The following is a 21,152-nucleotide window of genomic DNA, read 5'->3' on the forward strand; positions in this document are numbered from 1 at the left end:
TTTGTTTGATTGTTACTCACTTTCTGTAATTAATGACAAAAATGTTTAGAAAAAACAGTTCACAACACCTCTTTTTTTCATATTGTAAATTTGACAAATACGACAGTAATCAAATTTCAAATTTACTATTTTTGCAATTTTAAAAATGTAGGTGACATGAACTCTATCATCATAATTTTTTTTCCCATTATTTTTGTAAACTCCTCAATAAAAACTACATAATTTGGTGATCATCGTCAAGTTTGTCTCTTATAGTCCATCAATTAAATCAACATCTACGCTCAATCAAACAAAACATAACATGTTGAATGATGTAATATTAAATATATTTTTTCGTCGTCAAAGTTAAGTTTTATTACTTTTATTTAAAAGAAAAAAAAGCTACTAATTTTGCCATGCCTTTCAATAGAAATCAATATATATATATATTATATATGTGTGTGTTTTAATATTGAAATCATAACAAAAAGTGGATGGCCCAATATTTTAGATAAATTGACATCTTATGGCCACCACCGGAATCAATTTCAATATTAGTGTACGAAGGTCTACATAAGTGTTCAAGAATAAAGTCAAAGTAAATATGGTTTCACACCACAAATTATTTTCGTATTTTTGGAAGTTTGTAGTTCGATTCTTCATTTTCATGGTATTGTACTAAAACAATAGAGTACAAGAATTTAAATCTCTAATTTTAAAATCAAAGAAAACACACGATAACTAGATAAACTGTAATTAATGTCGAGAGTAAAAAAATCATGTTTCATCTTCATATAACTGAATCGTTGCATGTAAAACTATATTTAAAACTATTTACACCACATATAAAAAAAATGACAAAATTTAATATATTCTTTTTTTTAATTCGTTTCCTGTTTAAAACCAATTGATATAGATACAATTTTTTTAAAACTGATTTCTAAAGAATCAAATTTAGGTTTGATGTCAAACTTTTAAAAGTGGTTTTCGTATATTTATAGTTGATTTTCAATTATTCTATTTGAAAAATTCCGGTTGAAAATTTGTATTTTCTATTTTGAAAATAATTATTTGACTAAATAATTACGGTAAAAATCTAAATCTATTTATTTTATTATTAAATTATCTAAATCTAAATCACATATCACCTAATTTCTTGAAATTATTTTATATTTTTTTAAAATCAATTTTAGTTTACGTCATTTGGTTCAAAAATGACTGTAACAAGAGAAAAAGTGATTACAAAATATTCTTAATTTTTTGTTTCTTAAAATGGTGGAGGGAAAATGGTTTATCTTTATTTTTTAAATGCTCCTCTAATCAATACTCGTTTTTCTACTCTTAGAATTAAAAAAATATCAATAAATTTCTAAAATGAAGAATAATGATCACCCATGTTTATAATTAATATTACTTAATATAAGTATTACATATAAGTGGATTTAATATAAATACATTTATGGGTGTACGTTAAATCAAACATTTGATCTTAAAATTTGAAATTGCTATCAACAAATTTTTCAACTTTTAATTTCAATTATAGTTCGTTGAAAATGTTTAATAATTTTATAAACTACTTTTGAATTATTTTGAGCAGATATAACTATCATAATAATCTCTAGCTACAGTAAATATTATTTAAAAATATCTAGTTAGGTATAATAATACTATTTCAAAACTCTCCATTTGCTACAATATTTACTATTTGTTGACATTCATAATTTTTTTATTTGCTACAATGTTTACTATTTTATTATCAAACTAAAATAGTATAAACATACTATTATAATTTAAACTAAAATAATTTACACCATAAACACAAACTATTATAATTAAGCTATAATAACCTATATGTATAATAACTCATTCCCGTCACAAAGACTTATGTCAAATCTCGTATTTTAAATATGTAGTGAATGGATACATTAGTTTAAAAAAAAAATGAATTATCATAACTATTGTTCATAACGTTAAATCTAATACGTAATACAACATTTAACTTTGAACATATGTATTAGATACAAAAGGTCATTATCACTAGAAGTTAATATATTCGACATAAAATTGAGAAAGTGGGAACCTATTGTATGTTCTTAAAGTTTATGAATACATAAATAAATTAAATTTGTATAGGCTAAACTTTTAGCCGCTTTCGTTTGTATCCTCACATAAAATGTAATAATTAAGTGCATGAACATCATTCATTTTTATGCATCTTGTTTTCATCATACATACATAAAAATTACAATATCTAATGATAGAAGAAGAATAATTTATGATATGATAAAATATGATTCGCAAATAATAGGTGATGTCGAATATGTACGTCCAAGTGTTTTGGAAGGTTTGGTATTTATTTTAGACTTTGAATAATTCAACGAAATAAAGAAAGCATCGATCCCTTCACTTCACTTCAAGCATGAGGTGAGGTTCTTATTTAACACACAAAGGAATTAGGACACACAACCTCCATCCCATTTTTTATTTTGTTGCATTTTCATATTAACTAATTAATATAAAGTTGACTATAAATTGTTATTTAATTAATTTATAGACATAATTTATGTTTTAAATATTACATAATTGATATTTTTTAATTTAGTACATTACATATTAAATAAAAAGATATATATAATAGAAAAATATAACATTTCACACAATAAAAATTGAATTTTGTCGAGAGGCTAAATAATTTGTCGATTTTTTTTTATTTAAAATAAATTAAAATGTTTTTATCTCTAATTAATATAACTTTCGATCTTAAAATTTAAATTTTTTAAAAATAGCAAAATAAATTAAAATATTTAAATTTTATAACAAAATTTTAGATTATATCACTAACTTCTATCGCTGTCTATCAATACTATTTATATAAGCATATCCATGTTTATCTATTATTGATAGAATATGAAATTTTGTTATATGTCCTAAATATTTTATCAAATTTACTATTTTTAATTATTCTCGATGAATTTAAATTCTAAATACAGTATAATTATAAAAAAATGTCCATCTATTATTTATTTAATTAATTTTATTCGTAAAGATGTTGAATTAGGACATGGTATATTAATAATAATAGTAATGAAGAAAAAACATTTTATATCCAATGTAATCAAGAAAGTCATGTCAAAATTATTAATGTATGAGAAGGTCACATATGAAGGACAAAATGCTAAATGACTATTAATAGAATTAACTCCATAGTCTCTCATAAAATTTGCATAGTTTATTTATATAATCACCACATTGATTTCCACACCATTTAGATTTTCCACCTCTTTCTATAGTAAACTTTTCAGTTAAATTTTCCCTCGAAAGAAGAACAAGAAGATACATCATACGTAGTTTTCATAAAATATTTTATATGGTTGTTCGATAATATCAATTATATACAATATTACTGTTTTTATCGGTGTTTATCACTGTTACTCATAAAAAGTTATTAGAATTTATCAGTGATAGATATAAACGTTTGTTATGCATTGTAAATACTTTAGTTCATTAAAAGTTACGTTCTTTTTTCAAATGTAAAAAAAAAAAAAAAAAAAAAACTTATGCAAATATAGCAAAATGTCATTTTTATTAGTGGTGAACAACGATAGACTATTATCATATTTCACTCTTAAACGTACGATTGTTGGTAAAAAAAATTATCCAAAAAAATATATAATATTTTAAAATTTAACGCTGGTACATCTTCTTACACATGTTTTAATCAATTGAATTGAATCAGTCACGATTTGAAATTTTATTGACTACTCCTGAATTTATTTTCTTTTAGCTTGTTAGAGAAGGTTTGGATCCTAAATGCCTAGGAAAATGAATTGAAGATGAATCACTCAGGTAGGTTAATTTGTTTGGTCACAGAAGTTTCTCAGCTTATATACGTTTGTTTTTTCTTGAACATTTTTTTCATCTATTCAATAATTACATAGTTATCGAGGTAGGTTAATTGTCAACCTCTAATCTATTAAGTAAAAATGAATTTTAACTCATGCTTAAATTGACTACAACTATTAACTCACTAAAATGTCAATTCTAAGTCACTGTCTAATTGCTAAATACTCACATTCATAGCCAACCTATACATGCAATGCAAGTAAAAACTATATTGCTACGTTAGGAAACATAGTAAAGGACCAACACAATTATTATCTAAGACCCATCTATAAATCAAAAGTAAATATTTTGAAAGTGTGTAGACTAAAATGAGACTAAAATCATAACATCATTGTAGACCGTTATAATATTTTTACCTTCTTTCTTCGAACTACGTGGTCGAGATAGGGTACGAGAGGGTAAGAGATTGTAATGGATGAGAATCCAATGAGGGGTGAAGCCCTAAATGAACACATTATAATGTAATGTAGAGTGTTTGTATAAGAAACATCATAATCAAAAAAATGAATAACATGAAAATGCAAAGAAAGAAAGAAAGGTTACAATTCCAAAAAAAAAAAGAAAAAAGAAAAAAGAAAGTGATTCTCCTCACCCAACGGACACCCCCTTCCCCACCCGCCTCTAAACCCAATCACTACTCGACCATTATGCGCACGTTAGCTGTCTCCACTCACACTCTCTCTTCTCCTTCTTCTCCTTCTTCATCACCATCATCATCATCATCGTCGTCGTCATTTTCATCTTCTTTCTTCTTCTTCTTCATATCTACTTATAATCCCACCATTTAATTTAATCCCATCTCATCAATATTCCTTTTTTGATTTTGCTTAACATGCGCTGCGCTTACACCCCACGCTGCAATTCCCTGAATTTACTCCTTCCCCACTTCGTATTTAATGGTTCTGCTTCTGCTCAGCCTTCTCTTTTCGTTTTAAGACACACCCTTCTTTTCATCTCCCCCCCATTACTCCTCCTTCACCAGATCTCTACTCTTTCTTTACTCCACTCCTCTTCTTCTGTATGTCATTTCTGAATCCTTCCATTTCCTCCTCCGATCGGGTCCTACATTCTCTGGGATCATCCCCACTTGGGTGTTTCTTTCGTTTCTTTGCTTCTTATGTCTCCCTGATCCATGTTCTCTATTGGGTTTTCTCTCTCTTTTTGAGATGAATCCTCTCTGCTGCATTGCTCCGGTTTCTATTGATCGAGACCGGACTAATTCGGTTGTTGCGAAATCCCCAACTCACTGTCATTTAGGGCTTGATGCTCCTATTAAGACATTGAGCTATGGGTCTAAACCCACCTTTTCTGCTCAGGTTTCATCGGTTGGGACTGAATCGGACAAGCTTTCTGTGTCTGTTAACCATGATGGGGAAGACTTGGTTACTGAACCTCGGGATTGTAAGGGACTTGTTGGCAATGGTGGGGTTAGTGGTACCGTTGCTGGGATTTTGTTCAAGTGGGTTAACTATGGGAGAGGTTGGAGGTCGAGATGGTTCGTGCTGGAAGATGGGGTTCTTTCGTATTACAAGATTCATGGTCCTGATAAGATTTTGATGAGTCCTGCTAGAGAGAAAGATGTTAGGGTGATCGGAGAGGATTCTTTGAGGTACATGAGGAAGGCTAATTGGGGAAGTACTCGACTCGGATTGTTGAAGAAGCAATGCAAACCTTTTGGGGAAGTTCATTTGAAGGTGGGTTCTGTACTGTTTTCGTTTTGGAAATTATAATTCATATTCTGTATGTAGGAATAGAATAGGATACATATTTTCTTCTTTGAGTCTGGATGGATCACTTTTAGTTTTTCTTTTTCGTGGTTCTTTTGCTTGATTGGACATCCGTGACGGTGGCGTCATGTTGGGTTTGATGTTGCATCTTAACCAAGAAAGTGCATGTGTCCATCTACGCGTTTCAATTAGCGAATTATAATAACATATGAGCTTCGTCTGCATGTTTCAATTTTGTGGGGCAGCAGGCTCGAAACGCTTATTTTTCGCACTACCTAGAAAAACGTCTCTGAAAAATTTCTCTCTGTTGTTCATAAAGTAAAAGTTCAAGCTGTACCCAGATTTCATTCCACCTTGAGGAACATGAGAAATGAACTCTTACAATAGGTTGTGACTTCACTTGGCTTCCCTTCTGGGAAATCTTTATTTGCTATGTAGTTTCTCCTGTTGAAGGTTAATGGTCTCACTTTGATTCAGTGTTCATCTGGGAAGGAAATATAGAGTTCCCTGTATGAACTCTGGCTTCTGTTCATTATTTCTCTCTCCCTCAACTTACCTTGGCTATTCGCCACTCTTAACATATTCTATTTTGCAGGTTTCTTCAGTTCGTGCTAGTAAATCAGATGATAGAAGGCTTTCCATCTTCACAGGAACAAAAACTCTTCACTTGAGATGCATAACTAAAGAAAACAGAGCTGCGTGGATTGATGCTTTGTTGTCTGCCAAAGATCTTTTCCCCAGAATGTTATGTAGCAATGATTTTCTTCCATCCCAGGAGGTGGTTGTTTCGACAGAGAAGCTTCGTTCACGACTGTCACAAGAAGGGATTGATGAGACAATCATCAACGACTGCGAAACAATTATGCTCTCTGAACTCTCTGAGATGCAAAACCAATTGAAAGCGCTACAATATAAACATGTTACTTTGTTAGATACATTGAGGCGATTGGAGGTATCTCCTCCCCCCCGATTCCTCTATAACTTTATTACTTGATACATTGACTTGGCATCAGAGAAGAACAGTTCAAGATTTGGGTTAAGGTTGATATGTTCGGCTGTTAACTTGTTAATATTCTAACTAGTTGTGTGGTAATGATGTTATGCTAGCTTGAACTGGTCAAGTGCTCGTTATTTGTAACTAAAAGAAACAAGCATTGATCTTTGTCTATACCTTATTTGATGGAGATATTATCACTGGAATGTGACCAACTGGTTAAACCACTCAACATTTCCACACTCAAGAAACCCATGAAAACATCGTGGTCCTCACTCATTCTGAATATAATATATATCCATTGGATTATTTGACACTTTGTGTATGGTTTGCATCATTCATTCTCCAAAAATTGTTGCATGTAGTCATCCTGTTCTTTATTTCTGCTCACGCTCATGCTCATTTTATGCTTCACATAGTTTTGGTAGTGTGTCTAACAATTGGAATTTGAGAACTTCACTCATTTCAGAAAAATAATGTGCTTAAATTTTTCTACAGACAGAGAAAATAGAGCTGGAAACTACTGTTGTGGACGAAACGAAGGAACGGGAGTCTTGCTGTGGACAAGGGAATAGAAGATTCAGTGGTTAGTTACTCCATACCTTTTTGATCAGCTAATGTTCCTAGATGCAACATAACTTCATTTATAAACCGCAAAGTATAAATATGATCAAGTGAAGTGCAAATATTCAAACGTTTCTTTTTAGATTGAAACTAGTCAATGAACGTGGGTGATGAGTTTGTAATTGGGAAATTTTCTTAGGAATTTAAATTGCTTGATTTTGTTCTTCATATTTTCTGAATCTCTCCTTTAGATGTGTTATATGCTAATGAGTTTCTCATTGTAGAATTAGGTACGCTTGGTCCAAAGTTGTCAAATAGATTTTGTCTTATGGTGTGGTATTTTGCTAACTTTCCTCCCTTGTTTCAGATTTCTACTCTGTTATGTCGGAGGGAAGTGCATCTGATTTTGATGGAGAAAATGAGAGTCAAGATGGTGGTGATGTTGAAACCGATGAAGATGATGGAATGTATTTTGATACCAATGATTTTTTGTCTGCAGAAGCCTTGAGAAGTGCTTCCTATCGCAGTAGGGAATCTTCAGGAATTGCTTGTGCATATGATAGTGGTTCTTACTTCTCTGATCATCTCCATGAAGCCGAAAATCAGATAAGGATGGTGAAATATCCATATGTCAAAAGAAGAGACAGCCTTCCAGATCCGAAGGAGAAAGAGAAGCCTGTTGGCTTATGGTCAATTATCAAAGATAATATTGGAAAGGACCTATCTGGAGTATGTCTGCCTGTTTACTTTAATGAGCCATTGTCTTCATTGCAAAAGTGTTTTGAGGATTTGGAATATTCTTACTTGGTTGATCAAGCGTTCGAATGGGGCAAGCAGGTCAGTCGCTTATTATTCTTCAAGTTCTTGGAAATCAGTTTTATAGTACAATTGCTGTTAGTTACAGCAGTTTCTTTTTACATTTCACCAGTATATTTGTCTATTTACTTTATGCTTTCTAATGTTCAATGCAAAAAGATGATCCTTTGTGAGCAGTGAGACGAATGATTTAAAATAAAATGGTGTGAATATGAATTTCAGTAAGAAGAGAGAGTGGTAAAATAGGCAAATATTAGCTCTTTTTGCCATTCCATTTGGCTAGAAGGTTGACCAATCTTCTTGTCTCTCGTTATTTATCTTAATGGAAGGGTAACTGTTTTTATGTTAAAGAACATTGGATAAGGAGAGAGGGTAAATAATGCAGATGGATAAGGAGAATAAGGTTTAAAGCCAGAGAAAATATAGCAATCAGGGTAACAAAAGAGAGAGACAATGCAAGATTGAAACAGTATGCAACAAGGAACAATAGGGACGGACAACAAAGAATGAAATACAGATCGTGAGAAATAGAAAGTGGGAGTGGGACGTATAGCGATTAGGATGTGGGTGGAGAGCAAGAGAGAAAGCTAACAATAGCAACTTAGCTGAAAGTAGACGAATTGAGGAAGAGAGACTAAAAACAATGGGTCTTGCGCAGGAGAAACCTCTTGGGAAAAAGTAAAAACATCGGCTTGTACTTGTTCTTTTTAGGATCAAATTCTAGTTACTTTTCCCGTGTTTGCTGATGAAAGAACTTTTTCCTTGGATTTTTGAGAGGTCTTTGTTCTATTTTCTCTATTAGTTTGAATGACAGAACAATTGTTGTAAAGAAAAAATTGACTGAAGCGAGGAATGTGAAACTCCATGCAGTTTCTATGAAGAGCAGACAAAAAATTGAATTGTATTCTCTGGAGAACTTTGTTAAGTATGGCAACGGCATTAAAATTTTGATTTCCAGAACCATAATGTGAAAGTATGTATTGATCATGCAGCCTTGGCAATGATATTTTTCATTGCTGACTTGGTTTCTAGTGCGTTTGACCTACAATTCACTAATATTTATGTTAAGTGGGATAGTACGGGATAATATGCCTTTTAAGTAAAGTTGAAACAATATGCCCCTTTTAAGTGGTTAACACAAGTTTGGTGAGGAGCAAAGCTGTATCCAGGGATATTCACACGTTCTGTATTCATCTTATTGGTCATATTGTAAATCTAAATCCAATACCTATCACAGCGTTCAGTTGTATATTTTCATCTCAAATTAAGCAGTATTATGGTTCATGGTTTGTAGGGGAATGACTTGATGAGAATTCTAAAGATTGCCGCTTTTGCTGTGTCTGGCTATGCTTCAACAGAAGGTCGACAGTGCAAACCATTTAACCCTCTACTCGGAGAAACCTATGAAGCTGACTATCCAGATAAAGGACTTCGTTTTTTCTCAGAAAAAGTATTGATTCTCTTGCATACCTCTAAATATTATGATGTATAAAAAGAATGTTTTCCTTTGGGGGGGGGGGGGGAAGCGTTGGTACACCCCTTGGTTTTATATCTGACCATTACAATCTTCTCCTCAGGTAAGTCATCATCCAATGATTGTTGCTTGCCATTGTGAGGGAAGAGGGTGGAAATTTTGGGCAGACTCCAATCTAAAAGGTAAGTTTTGGGGGAGATCCATTCAGCTTGATCCAGTGGGTGTCCTTACTTTACAGTTTGAGGATGGAGAGACGTTTCAATGGAGCAAGGTCACTACTTCCATTTACAATATCATACTGGGAAAAATTTACTGTGATCACTATGGTACCATGCGAATCAAAGGCAGTGGCAAGTACTCCTGCAAACTTAAGTTCAAGGAACAATCTATCATAGACCGAAATCCACATCAGGTAAGCTTTTTATGGTCAAGAAATGATGTGTTTATCATCCTTGTGCAAAAGCAGAACTATATGAATACAAACATCTGTAACAATCTATTCATAGAACTTCTCTTCTATTAATTCCTCAGGTCCATGGATTTGTGCAAGACAATAGAACAGGAGAAAAGGTGGCACTTTTGGTGGGAAAGTGGGATGAGGCAATGTACTACGTGTTAGGAGACCCCGCTACAAAGCCTAAGGGATACGATCCAATGACAGAAGCCGCATTGCTATGGGAAAGAAACAGATCAGTAGCTAAAACAAGATATAACCTCTCTCCTTTTGCCATATCCTTGAATGAACTCACACCAGGTTTGATGGAGATACTGCCTCCAACTGACTCAAGGCTTAGACCAGATCAAAGATATCTTGAAGATGGAGAATATGAGTTGGCAAATGCAGAGAAGTTAAGACTTGAACAGTTGCAGAGACAGGTACTTTAATCCATACTATTTTAATAAGTTAGAGCAATAGAGTTCTGATATTTGGACCAAATTATTGCACAAGCACTTAAAAAGTAATTTCAAACATGCACTTTCTTGAATATTTTTCAACCAAAAATCCAATAAGATGGATTGTATTTGTATCTAAATGTCTCACAAAAGTTACCATACTCCCTTGGTTAGGTGTAATGAAACCACCATTTTATAGACTCCTAAAATACATGCTCAGATATTTTGAGATATAATCGGCGACCAAACTACAAGACAAACTAAGTTATTTGATGTACTTGGACCCTCCCCTTTGTTTATAACCAAGAAGTCTAACAAACTCCCTCACAAATCACTAATATACCCTTAATACTATGATAACACTCTAATAACATTCCTATCACATTTGACATGCACTTTGATAAGAAAATTTTACGACACGATAGCACCAAGAGTTATGTTTATCAATGCGATGCAGGCTCGAAAGTTACAGGAAAGAGGATGGCAACCTAGATGGTTTCAGAAGGATGAAGATGGTTGTTACCGTTATACAGGTGGTTATTGGGAAGCTAGAGACAAACATAATTGGGAGGGAATTCCTGATATATTTGGCCAACCCACAACAGATCATCTGCTCCTCCCTTGTTCAGGAGAAGAGTAAAGTCCTACCTTGCTCCATCCTACATTGTTTTTAGTTAACTTTTCCCCCCTTCCCCCCTTCCCCTCTCTGTTTTTTTTTTGTTCCCATGATCTAAGTGGGAATTTTTGCTGTAGGTATTATTAGCTTAGCTTTCTGTCAAATTGTAGTATTAGCAGTAGTAATAGAAAGTGAAAATATTCAATACTGTATTTTGGTTGGGTGTTGGGAAAGAAAAGAAAAACTATAAATCCATTGGGATTTGGGGCTGCAAATATTTGGTCATTCCCATTTACAGCAAAACCACCTTGTGTTTGCAGTTTTAAAATCAATCTCTACCTTAGTTAATATAACCATCAACTTCCATAATTGCTTCTTCTGTAAAACCTCAGTAGGACATGTGGTTTTAGTGTTCTGTCCCACTTTGAAAATATTTTTTTATAAAAGGAATATTTTGTTTTCTATTTTTAAAGTTATCATTAAATATTCTTAAAGTTGAAGTATCTTGTATGTCAGTTACATGTCACATGCTTTTAAGTTCTTTGTGATGTTGTATGTAGTTTTATTTTTTTGTTCAAGATTATTAAATATTATGATACTGATTCACTGAATATTGATTTGTGATTATTTTTTTTCCAATTAAAAAATTTCCTTTTACAAAAATATTTATAAAATATAACAAAATTTTAAATTCTATTAATGTCTAATCATACAATTCAATTCAATAGTCTTGTATCCATTAACACTCTTTTACATTTGTGTTTTTGATTAGGATATATATTATAATGTAATGAATTTGTAATAGATTCTAATTCCGAATCCACTTTTGGATTAAAAGTTTTGAGTTCGGTTTTGTAATCTATATTTTACATTCTATTCTACCATTATTTAATTTTTCAACTATAAACAAAGAAGAAGATTTGAGCTCAAACCGTTTCGTCATTTGAATTAAACTTTTAAATCATTGTGAAAACAATCAAATCATTACGATTGAAGAAACACACTTAACTAATCGAACCAAACCTACTTTTCATATTACTGTCGACATCTTACATTAAGTTTCCTCCCTTGATTAATAATATTTATTTTCAAAAATAGTTCTTACTGAAACACTAAATTGAATCCAAACACAAGACATAAGAACGAGAGGGTTTGGAGTAAATAGAAAGAGCCAAAAATTTAATTTTCCCTCTTGCGAATGTTGAAGCTCTGCTGAATGGTGATAGCGGGAAAATATGATGCAATTGCAAGCCATTCCCAAAATGGCTACTGCCGGCTCCGTTAGTACCTTCACGACCACCCTACTCAATCTCCCTCCCAATGTTTCTTACCTTTTCCGGTCACGGGGGACGCTGATTCAGACGGAAATAGGAGCTTCCGCTTACTTTCTCACTACTACGAAACTTCGTTTGCTTCACTCTAAAACCACTGTTGCAGCACTTGAAAACGAGTTTTCCTCCGCCAAATTTACCGATACCTCGCAGGTTCACTTTCATACTTCATTCAATTTTCTAGCATTTCCGTAATTGTAGATTGAGATTCGGGGGATTCATGATCATATTCACTACAATTCCGAGTCCAGAAAAGCTTGTGATTTAATAATGGTGGTTTGCTCAATGTCTCTACTAAATTTTGTGGATACTGTCTTTTGCATCTTCTGTTTGTTTAATTGTAAATAGTGATTTATTATTGTCGTTGGGTAGGGTGTCCGATTCGGTGGTGAAGAGTTTTTGACAAGATTACTTGCCAGAAGATGGACGTTGGCTAACCCCGATACCAAAATAAGCAAAGTTATGTTCTCAGCTACAGATACAAACATCCATGATTTTTCAGCCAGTCATCTCTTCTTGGGAGTAGATACTGATATCTGTATGCCTAATGATGTGTTGGGGACAGATTATTCGAACCAATCATTCTATATAGTTAGGGATGATTTATTGCATCCGCTCATAAATGGTAACAAGGCAAGAAAATTGGATGGGGTTCTACCTCTTATTGAAGATAATTCAGTGACTGACGTGGTAAGATTATATCCCTTTGGTGTATCGTGAACGAAGTTTATTGCCGTAAAAGTTTGCTTGTTCAAATGGCTGTTGTGAATGCCAGTTCTCTACCAGTTTTCGTACATTAATGTTTTTCTTATTGGTTCCTTCATCATTGGTGTTCTTTCAAGGAGAAATGGAAAAGAATTAACGTGGTAGATGTATTTTCATCATGTTTTATTTTAGTTATCAACTATCTTTAGAAGCTAAAGAATAAGGTATTTAGATGATATATTGGGTTAGAAACTTAGAAATTATATGAATATTGGCTGTATTCAAATTTAGGTTTAGTTTGAAACTAATCAAGCGAATTCCTAATTCCCTATTACCATTGATTTTACGAGCAGTGGTCTCCTAAGGTTTAGATATTTGTTGGTTAGTCTAAATGAAAAAAACTATTTTCATGTCTATTATAATTTCTCTGCTAATCTTTCCTTTTGTTTTCGTTCGTGACATGATTGTTTCACAATGCGATTCTGTGATTAAATTTGTGTACATGTTAACCGTCTCCATAATCAAGAGACAAAGTTGGAATTGTCGAGATTGTGGAGGAGAAATTGCATCTGTCTGTCTTAAGATCATGAAAATGTGACTTCCATTAGTTTTTTATTTTGAGTGGATGACTGCTGATATCTGGCATTATCATCACACTCACTTCTAAATTCTTTTTTAGAGAAATCATTTGGGGTGTCATTCATCTAAAATTTTCTTAAATTTATTTGTACATGTAATACACTAACATTTCACGGACAAAATGTTAGTGGATAAGTTAGTTAATCATTACGTAAATTTGGAAATATTCAGGAAACTGGTCACAGAGTTTCAAAGTTAGATCAGGTACATTAGGAAATCTGTTTACCATTTTCTTTCTGCATCAAGATTGCCCATCCCTCTTATTCTTTTTATATATATATATATATATTTGGCTTAATATATGCAATTAGTTTGGTGAGGCCAGGTTTAAGTTTTGGCACTGATTGGTTCACGGAGTTGATGGAACAAAAATTCTTGTACTTAGTTTAGTTTTATTCCTAACTATGCCAGCTTTGAATGACAGTTACCTTTAGAATCAGGAACAATGCTCTGAATTTGAACCATTTTATAGGTTACTTGTGGGGGTTGTCAAAGTGCACATGCAGCTGCTACTGGTAGGAGTTTTCCTATCTGAAGAAACCTCTCCCTTTGTTTTTTCTTCGCACAAGTGTGTAGTCACAAGTATATGGCATAAACTTTTAGTAGAGCGACAACAAAGGGTGTTCGCAAGGATTAGGGTACATTTCATTCAGTTGCACTTGTGCCACTGCGGTTGCATATTTTTTTTTAAATGCTTCATTTATTCTTCTTTCCGCTTTTTTCTCCCTGCTAAGAAAATCTATGAGCTATAACTTGCTCCAAACTACCCCAGACTAGCACATAATAGAATATATAACAAGATATACATACTAACTTCTATTATTTTTCCCTAGTCTTTTATGTCTTCCTTTCTCCCCCTCCCAGGTGATTGTAAACGAGCCTGGTAGAAATTTGTTTCTGCATACTGATTTTCTACTTTCAGCTGTTTTATGTGCAGAAAGAGGTTTGAGGTCACATCTACTTCTACGAGGAGAGCAACCTGAATTTTTAACTGGATACAACTTGATGTCAACAATATATGGAAACGTCACATATGTTCCAAGATCTATTTATGCCAATAGGGAAAAAGTGCTCAAGAGTCAAGCTGATTTAGTGGCCGGCAATAGTGGCAGTGTCTTATGGTTCGATGATATTTTATCCACTTCTCTTGGGAAGCAACCACGTTCACATGGAAGAAGGGTTATAGTCATCAACGAAGGAGCTGGAGATGCTATCGCGTTGCTAGGTAACTGAAAACCATTCTTTCTGAAGTGTGTATAGTCTTAATATGCATACCTGTTCCATCAACTTAGCCAGGGGATTGTATTAAATATTTATTTTTAATCTTCAGCATGAGGGATCTTTTTTTCCCTACTTTTGGTCCTGAAATGTCTATCCATCAGAAGAAGAAAAAAAGAAAAAAAGAAAAGAAAAAAAGAAAAAAATTGGTTCTGAAATGATTGTTCATTGAACAGGAATTTTGAATCCACATCCTGTAGCAACCTTGTAGGCAAGATGGGGAAGATTTTATTGTTTCTGTCGTCATTTTCCGGGACTTCATATTTGCATCGTGCAGTTATATTTTGATACACGTGCCCTGCTTGTTGGTAGACCTTGAATTGCAACCATTATATGAATAAACAAAATCGTGCATGAAAATGTTCTTTCTAGTTTGACACCAATTTGATGCGAAAATGTAATTCTATGGTTTGAAATATCAAGAGTGGCTTGATTAGATTGTCCACTTAAGTGTGAACGTTGGTGGGAAGATCGAATTATGTTCTCAACTCTATTCTCTTTTGTCCCATCCACTGTCAGCTAATAACTTTTGCCTATAGATTTACCACCTGATATTTAGGGGGTTAAGATAGAATCCAAAGAAGATATTATATTTTGTATTTATTTATTTTTTTGGCTCAAGAAACACATATGTTTCTTATTATGACTGCACAATTAACTATCTAGTTGTAGTTTTTATTTGTTCTATATCTTTTCAGGCATTGTTTCGTTGCTAAATGCTCATTCATTCATAGGTTTAATTCGACTCGTGAAGTACCTTTCCCAGGATCATTTACTTGGGAAACATAGGGTCATTAAATTTGTTGTAGATGCCGGCACTGGGACAACTGCTATTGGTTTGAGTCTTGGAGCTCTATGTTTAGGGTGTATACTCAAACCCGTCTTGTGAACTCCATTTGAGAATAGCATAAGTTTTTAATGTTACTGTGTCTTAATGAAACACTCTTTCTTTTTCATTCATGCTAGGCTCCCGTGGGAGGTAACTGCAGTGATGCTGGCTGATAGAATTGACGGATATAAACGGCAGGAGAAGCGTTTGATTTCTGAATTCAGGAAGCATTTTGACGTTCCTCTTGACCTAGGCAGGGATGAAGAAGTAAATGGGGGAATTGTAAATTGGGTAGAGCGCCTCCGTCAAAGAAAGTGAGTAGTTCGTTTTAATTTTGACCCCTTTATGGCAAATTATTTTCTTCAGACTTGCATTTATTGACGTACTATCTTATCTAGATTCTGCCATAGTGCAGAAAAATTGAATAATATGTTTAAACTTTAGGTCACTGTTTGAATATATAATAATAAGAGTTTTTAAATATAGCAAAAATAAGTTGATTTGTTTACATATATAGCAAAATTTTACTTTTTATTTGGGATGGTCTGCGATAGACTTGACGTCTATCATTTGATAAAGAGTAAAATTTTGCTATATTTTAAAACATTTTCAATAGTTTTAATGTTTAAAACAACTTTTCTACTAATAATGATTAGACATTTTCAAATATAAACAAATGAACTAAAATGTTTATAAGATATAACAAAATTTCATATACAACGTGATTATCAATGTCATCTAGACATAAAATTTTTCTATAGTACATATTTTCAAAAGATTTGCTATTTACGATAATTCCTCGATAATAAAAATATCACAACTAATTGAATTAGGGCTATTCTGGGTACATTCTCTTTCCCATCTTGTAGATTTGGCAATGTGCTGGATGGAGAAGTGGAGACATGCAGACAAATTGCTCAGAAAACCGGTATTCTTGTAGATCCTATTTACACTCTAGCTGCTTGGGAAATGGCTGCTTTTCTTTCTCAAAAGGGAGTCAATGCGAATGGAGATCTGGTGGTATTGCTTCATACTGGTGGTACTCTGGGCTTGTTTGGACTAGCTCAAAGGTATAAATCTTATTTTAATGATCTGAAAAATTTTGTTCCCTAATTAACAATTGTAGAATAACAACTCAATTTTTGAAATGACCGAGTTCTCTCGCTCCATCTCTGTAAGAGTGCGTGATTACTAGGTGGAAGAAAATGGTGCTTAGTAAGGTTCTCATGGTTAATAAAATGATATATTAGTATGCGTGTGTATGTATATATATTTGGCCAAATATTTGTTTTTCCTCTTATGCTACGTTTTCAAATTACACACACAAACAAAGTCCTTTATTCTACTTTTTTTAATGACTTTTACTCGCTACTGTATGAAAGTTACCTTTTACTTTCTTACCTTTTAATATTTTTTTGTTCATATTTATCTTTTTTTGTCAATACCATTCCTGGTTGATGGAGTTAGTTAAAATTTGGAGGCACTATTAATATTTGGGAGTGATTTTAAAATGACTAAAATGACTTTATAGATGACTTTTAATCATTCAAAATCAATTTTAATAATATAAAAAATACGTTTAATAATGCAAAATTATTTTTGAGTAACTAAGGGTATGTTTCAAAAGGATTTTAAATACAACAAAAGTTATTTTAACTATTTTAAAATCACTCTCATACATGCACTAACTCACTTAAAAGACGGAAAAAAAAAAAAGCTTTTTGGCCTGACCTTTTAGAGATTCAAGTAGAAAATGAAAATTTTTTATTGATGAGGTGGCATGGCATCTTCAAACCTCATGAAGTATTATGCATTTAAGCTTCTCATCAACTAGTAATTGAAGAAAAGGCATGATTGAAAAATACTAGAAGATAAAGTAGAAAAGTAAAACTTTACGTAAGGAGCATCTCAAAAGACTAGGAACTAGGAAGTAAATAAATCACATATTTGGCCTACATTCTTTTGAAGTTACTTTATTCTTTAGGGAGAGTAGGGGATGGGGTCAAAAGAGTAGACTGTAGCAACAGTCATGTCTTGAAAATTCTCATCAATATAAAGATACATGTCCTTATGAACACAACACAAAAATGCCTTCCCATTCCCACAGTTATAAAGAAGATGCCTAATTTAAGAATAGTAGTAGTAGTGGTAGTAGTAGTAGGGAAATAGTTTTGAGCAGTAGTGGGTAATTAAAAAAAAGATAAGGTGTTGGAATAATGTTGTGTGATGTGTGGTTGAAATTGAAACTTCATACAGTAAAGTTCTTAGGATTGGTGGGAAAGGGAAGCAGAGGCAGAGGCAGAGCTAGTTAAGAGAAGGAGAAGAGAAGAGAACAGAACAGGACATCCCTTTCACTTACTTTTTGTTTATGTAAACCAAGAAGAAAAAGATTGGACTTTGGAGAGACAGAAAAGGGAGTGGGTTGGTGGTGGCCCATAAATCATGTGGAGCAAATGGGGAACACAACCTAGTTAACCCTACTATACATAAAAACCCTTTTCATACTTCACTCACCCATTCTTTTGTCTTCTTTTGTTTTGAATATCCTCTTAATGGAAACACCAACCTCCTCTTCACTAAAACTATCCACCACTACTTTTATTCTCTCTTCTCAATACTTGTTTAGTAGTTTATTGGATAAACTCTGTATGAGGGAGCGTTTTGAGATAATAAGTTAGTTATTATAGTTGAGCTATAATAATTTGTGTTTGTAGTGTATATTATTTTAGTTTGGGAAGGAAAGTAGCAAAAAGGATAGTAAATGAAGGAGAAACGGACAAAAGGTTAACGTTTTTAGTTTTCGTTTTCAAAAGTAGTACATTATTTAAAACTCGTAAAACTGTTTTTCTTAGTCCATCTTAGGCAAGATCGTCCATCGAGATTTTCCTAAAATATTAAAAATTTCTAATTGATCAATTGTTTTGGAGTTTTTTTTGTTGCATCTCGATAGAAATTAGATTAAGATTCTACTATTTTTCAAATCTTTTCTTTTTCTTATCTTTTTAAAAATTGTTCAAATATTTCCAAATCTTACCCCAATTCCTTTTTTATCTTTTCAAGTTTTACTATGAATAGATAATAGTATTAGTTTTTAGAACATAATTTGACGTTAGCATGTTGCGATTTACATTTGAGGAGTGATATCTTTTATTTAAATAGCAATAGGATTTCTATCATCCTCTTTCTCATGTGATGATGGTATTAAAGCAATTTTCTTTTCTAATTTTTGCGTGACTTTTTTAGGGATTTTCTTGGTGTTTTTTGGGGCTTGTCTTTGTTGATTTTCTTTTCACTTGTAATTGCCAAACGTAGAGTTTTGAATCTTTTTCGGCTACTGAATTTTGTGTCAATTGACATCCAACATTCTATTGAATCCTCTACTCTCTACATCACCTTGTTGCTCCTATTTCGATGCTACTGTTGGTACTACCATTTACAATCAATCCTTGGAGCAAAGCTATATTGCTTGCCTCTTTTGGAAACAACAAGGGTTTGTTTTGTGAATGATGATATTAAGAAACCTCTTGGATCTTTCTTTCACTTGGGAGTGCAACAGTGATATCATCTCTTCTTGGATTCTTAATTTTGTCTCAAAGCACATTGTTGGCTTGTTGCAAGTCTCTCTACACTAACTCCATGCATTGAAAGATAAATACGACAAAGTCAATAGTCTCACATCTATCAATTTTGAAAAGTTTTTGTTACCACCATTTGAAGTATTTTATTCGTTGAAGTTTAATATGTGAAAATCACAACTATTTGGCAAGAACTTGTTAATAGTTCTACTCTATGGATGATTGAATGAATCTTTTGCAACCTTACTTACTCCAATGATGTGGGTGAATCAACCTTACCTTGTTGTTCAAGAACATCAATGCTTCTTCATCAAGCTATAATTGTTGATTTATTTATTTTGACGAAATCACATTCTTTCACCCTACAATAATGTTTTTCTTAAAGCTGCGTTTTAATTTGTGGTAAGCAAATTAGCAAGAATTCCAACATAAAGTGAGCATGAAGTCAATTTTCTAATCAAATCATCACCGAATCAACCAAAGTCGTTTAATTTGTTGGTCTAAGTTAATTTATGCCCTCGTAAATAAAATGCCATCCAAACCGATACCAAACAAATTCATCCTTATTTTCGAGCGACTACTTTTGACTTGATTTTTTGAATCCAATGTCCATTGAGAAAAAGGACGAGACACAACTCCTAACGAGGTCGAGGTTGGGTAAAAATGCAGTGGGTTGAATAGGTCCTTATGGTCATTACTATTATTTAAAAGAAGAAAAGATATAAAATTGGGAAATCGAGTGTTTTAGAGAATCTGTGTTAAACGAAAGGATGAGAGAAAAATTTAAAAATTGAAAACATAAACATAGGGAAAATAGTGAGCATTGGAAACTTGAGAGAGAGAGAGAGAAAGAGACTAGAGAAAGAGATAGAGAGAGAGAGAGAGCAGAATTTCGAGTTTTAAGGAAAGTGGGATTTTGAGGAGTGGGTTGCGAGGTTGTCGGTCCATTTTGTATATTAATACCATATTTTGTGGGTAGTAGAGCCCCCCCTCCCTCCCCCACCCCAACCCCAACCCCAACCCCAACCCCATTTACTATTTCTATTTACACCTTCTTTTATCTCTAATCAATCAGAGAATGAGCTAGAAAAGTTGAAAAAAATGAGAAAATTACTTAGCATTTATCTCTCTCTATACATGTAGGTGGCTGTGAAATTTAAAATTTGGTGAGGTTGGGCACAAGGTTTTACTTACTTGCCCTCCTCCCCCTCATCTGCCCAACCCTGACCATGCCAGCTCAGCCATTGTCTTTTCTCAAAACTCACTTCAATTCCGCAGCACATAAATCATCTCTCTCTTACACTTTCTTTCTTTCTTTCTTTCTTTCTTTCTATACAATCTCTCTTACTTTATTGTATTTAATGCATGTAGCTTTCTATTTTCAAATACAACACCACAATCCAATCTCAATCTCCAAACATATTTAAACTTACAACAGACCTCAATTAATTAAGTTAAGCTCACCTCCAACTTTAATTGCATTCTTATTGTTATTACTCAAGATGAGTTTATTATATATATAGCCTTTTGTTGTTGTTAATTGGCGGTAGACGGTAGGTTTCATTTTTAAATGGATATTATGTTCATCTGCATGGGAGCATTAATATAATTTCAGAAACATGCAATATATATGAAATTATTAATATGAGGAATTGGAAAAAGAAAATCTCAATAATTGAAGCAAAGAAGAAAATATTGAGATTATGGAAATAAAAAAGAAAAAAAATAGAGAAAAAGGAGTCAAGAAGTACGAGTAGTCAAAAACAACAACCTGAAAAAGGCACTATTGGGCACCCGACGCAATTTTAATTATTATTTGTCCTCGTGT

General features: G+C 33.0%; 2 protein-coding genes across 4 annotated transcripts; both read left to right on the plus strand.

Annotated features, from left to right (window-relative positions):
* The first annotated feature begins 4,506 nt into the window (after positions 1-4,506).
* LOC101204827 (oxysterol-binding protein-related protein 1D) lies at positions 4,507-11,336 on the plus strand. Its single transcript, XM_004135238.3, has 8 exons — positions 4,507-5,576; positions 6,205-6,561; positions 7,102-7,189; positions 7,535-8,004; positions 9,278-9,433; positions 9,561-9,869; positions 9,989-10,333; positions 10,809-11,336. The coding sequence occupies exons 1-8, from the start codon at positions 5,049-5,051 to the stop codon at positions 10,989-10,991; spliced, it is 2,436 nt and encodes an 811-aa protein (XP_004135286.1). The 5' UTR covers positions 4,507-5,048; the 3' UTR covers positions 10,992-11,336.
* A 732-nt stretch (positions 11,337-12,068) lies between these two features.
* LOC101217882 (D-cysteine desulfhydrase 2, mitochondrial) lies at positions 12,069-17,047 on the plus strand. 3 transcript variants are annotated; one of them, XM_031885322.1, is made up of 7 exons: positions 12,069-12,451; positions 12,671-12,988; positions 14,115-14,157; positions 14,580-14,867; positions 15,655-15,784; positions 15,887-16,063; positions 16,619-17,047. In XM_031885322.1, exons 1-7 carry the CDS (start codon positions 12,203-12,205, stop codon positions 16,860-16,862), a joined length of 1,449 nt encoding a protein of 482 aa, XP_031741182.1. In that variant the 5' UTR covers positions 12,069-12,202; the 3' UTR covers positions 16,863-17,047. The 3 variants fall into 3 exon arrangements, with proteins under 3 accessions (XP_031741182.1, XP_031741181.1, XP_031741183.1); XM_031885321.1 differs by having other exon boundaries at positions 12,074-12,451; positions 14,565-14,867; XM_031885323.1 differs by having other exon boundaries at positions 12,436-12,571; positions 14,565-14,867.
* Positions 17,048-21,152: the final 4,105 nt, after the last annotated feature.

This window comes from Cucumis sativus, chromosome 5, assembly GCF_000004075.3.
Source record: "Cucumis sativus cultivar 9930 chromosome 5, Cucumber_9930_V3, whole genome shotgun sequence".
Lineage (NCBI taxonomy): Eukaryota > Viridiplantae > Streptophyta > Magnoliopsida > Cucurbitales > Cucurbitaceae > Cucumis > Cucumis sativus.

What these genes read in the sequence shown, in the direction of transcription:
- LOC101217882 (XM_031885321.1), top strand. Translation starts at nt 12,203, where the DNA reads ATGATGCAATTGCAAGCCATTCCCAAAATGGCTACTGCCGGCTCCGTT. An exon ending in AATTTACCGATACCTCGCAG is followed by an intron (nt 12,452 to 12,670) that starts GTTCACTTTCAT and finishes GTCGTTGGGTAG; the next exon opens with GGTGTCCGATTCGGTGGTGA. An exon ending in ATAATTCAGTGACTGACGTG is followed by an intron (nt 12,989 to 14,114) that starts GTAAGATTATAT and finishes ACCATTTTATAG; the next exon opens with GTTACTTGTGGGGGTTGTCA.
- LOC101204827 (XM_004135238.3), top strand. Translation starts at nt 5,049, where the DNA reads ATGAATCCTCTCTGCTGCATTGCTCCGGTTTCTATTGATCGAGACCGG. An exon ending in AGGGAATAGAAGATTCAGTG is followed by an intron (nt 7,190 to 7,534) that starts GTTAGTTACTCC and finishes CCCTTGTTTCAG; the next exon opens with ATTTCTACTCTGTTATGTCG. An exon ending in TTGAACAGTTGCAGAGACAG is followed by an intron (nt 10,334 to 10,808) that starts GTACTTTAATCC and finishes AATGCGATGCAG; the next exon opens with GCTCGAAAGTTACAGGAAAG.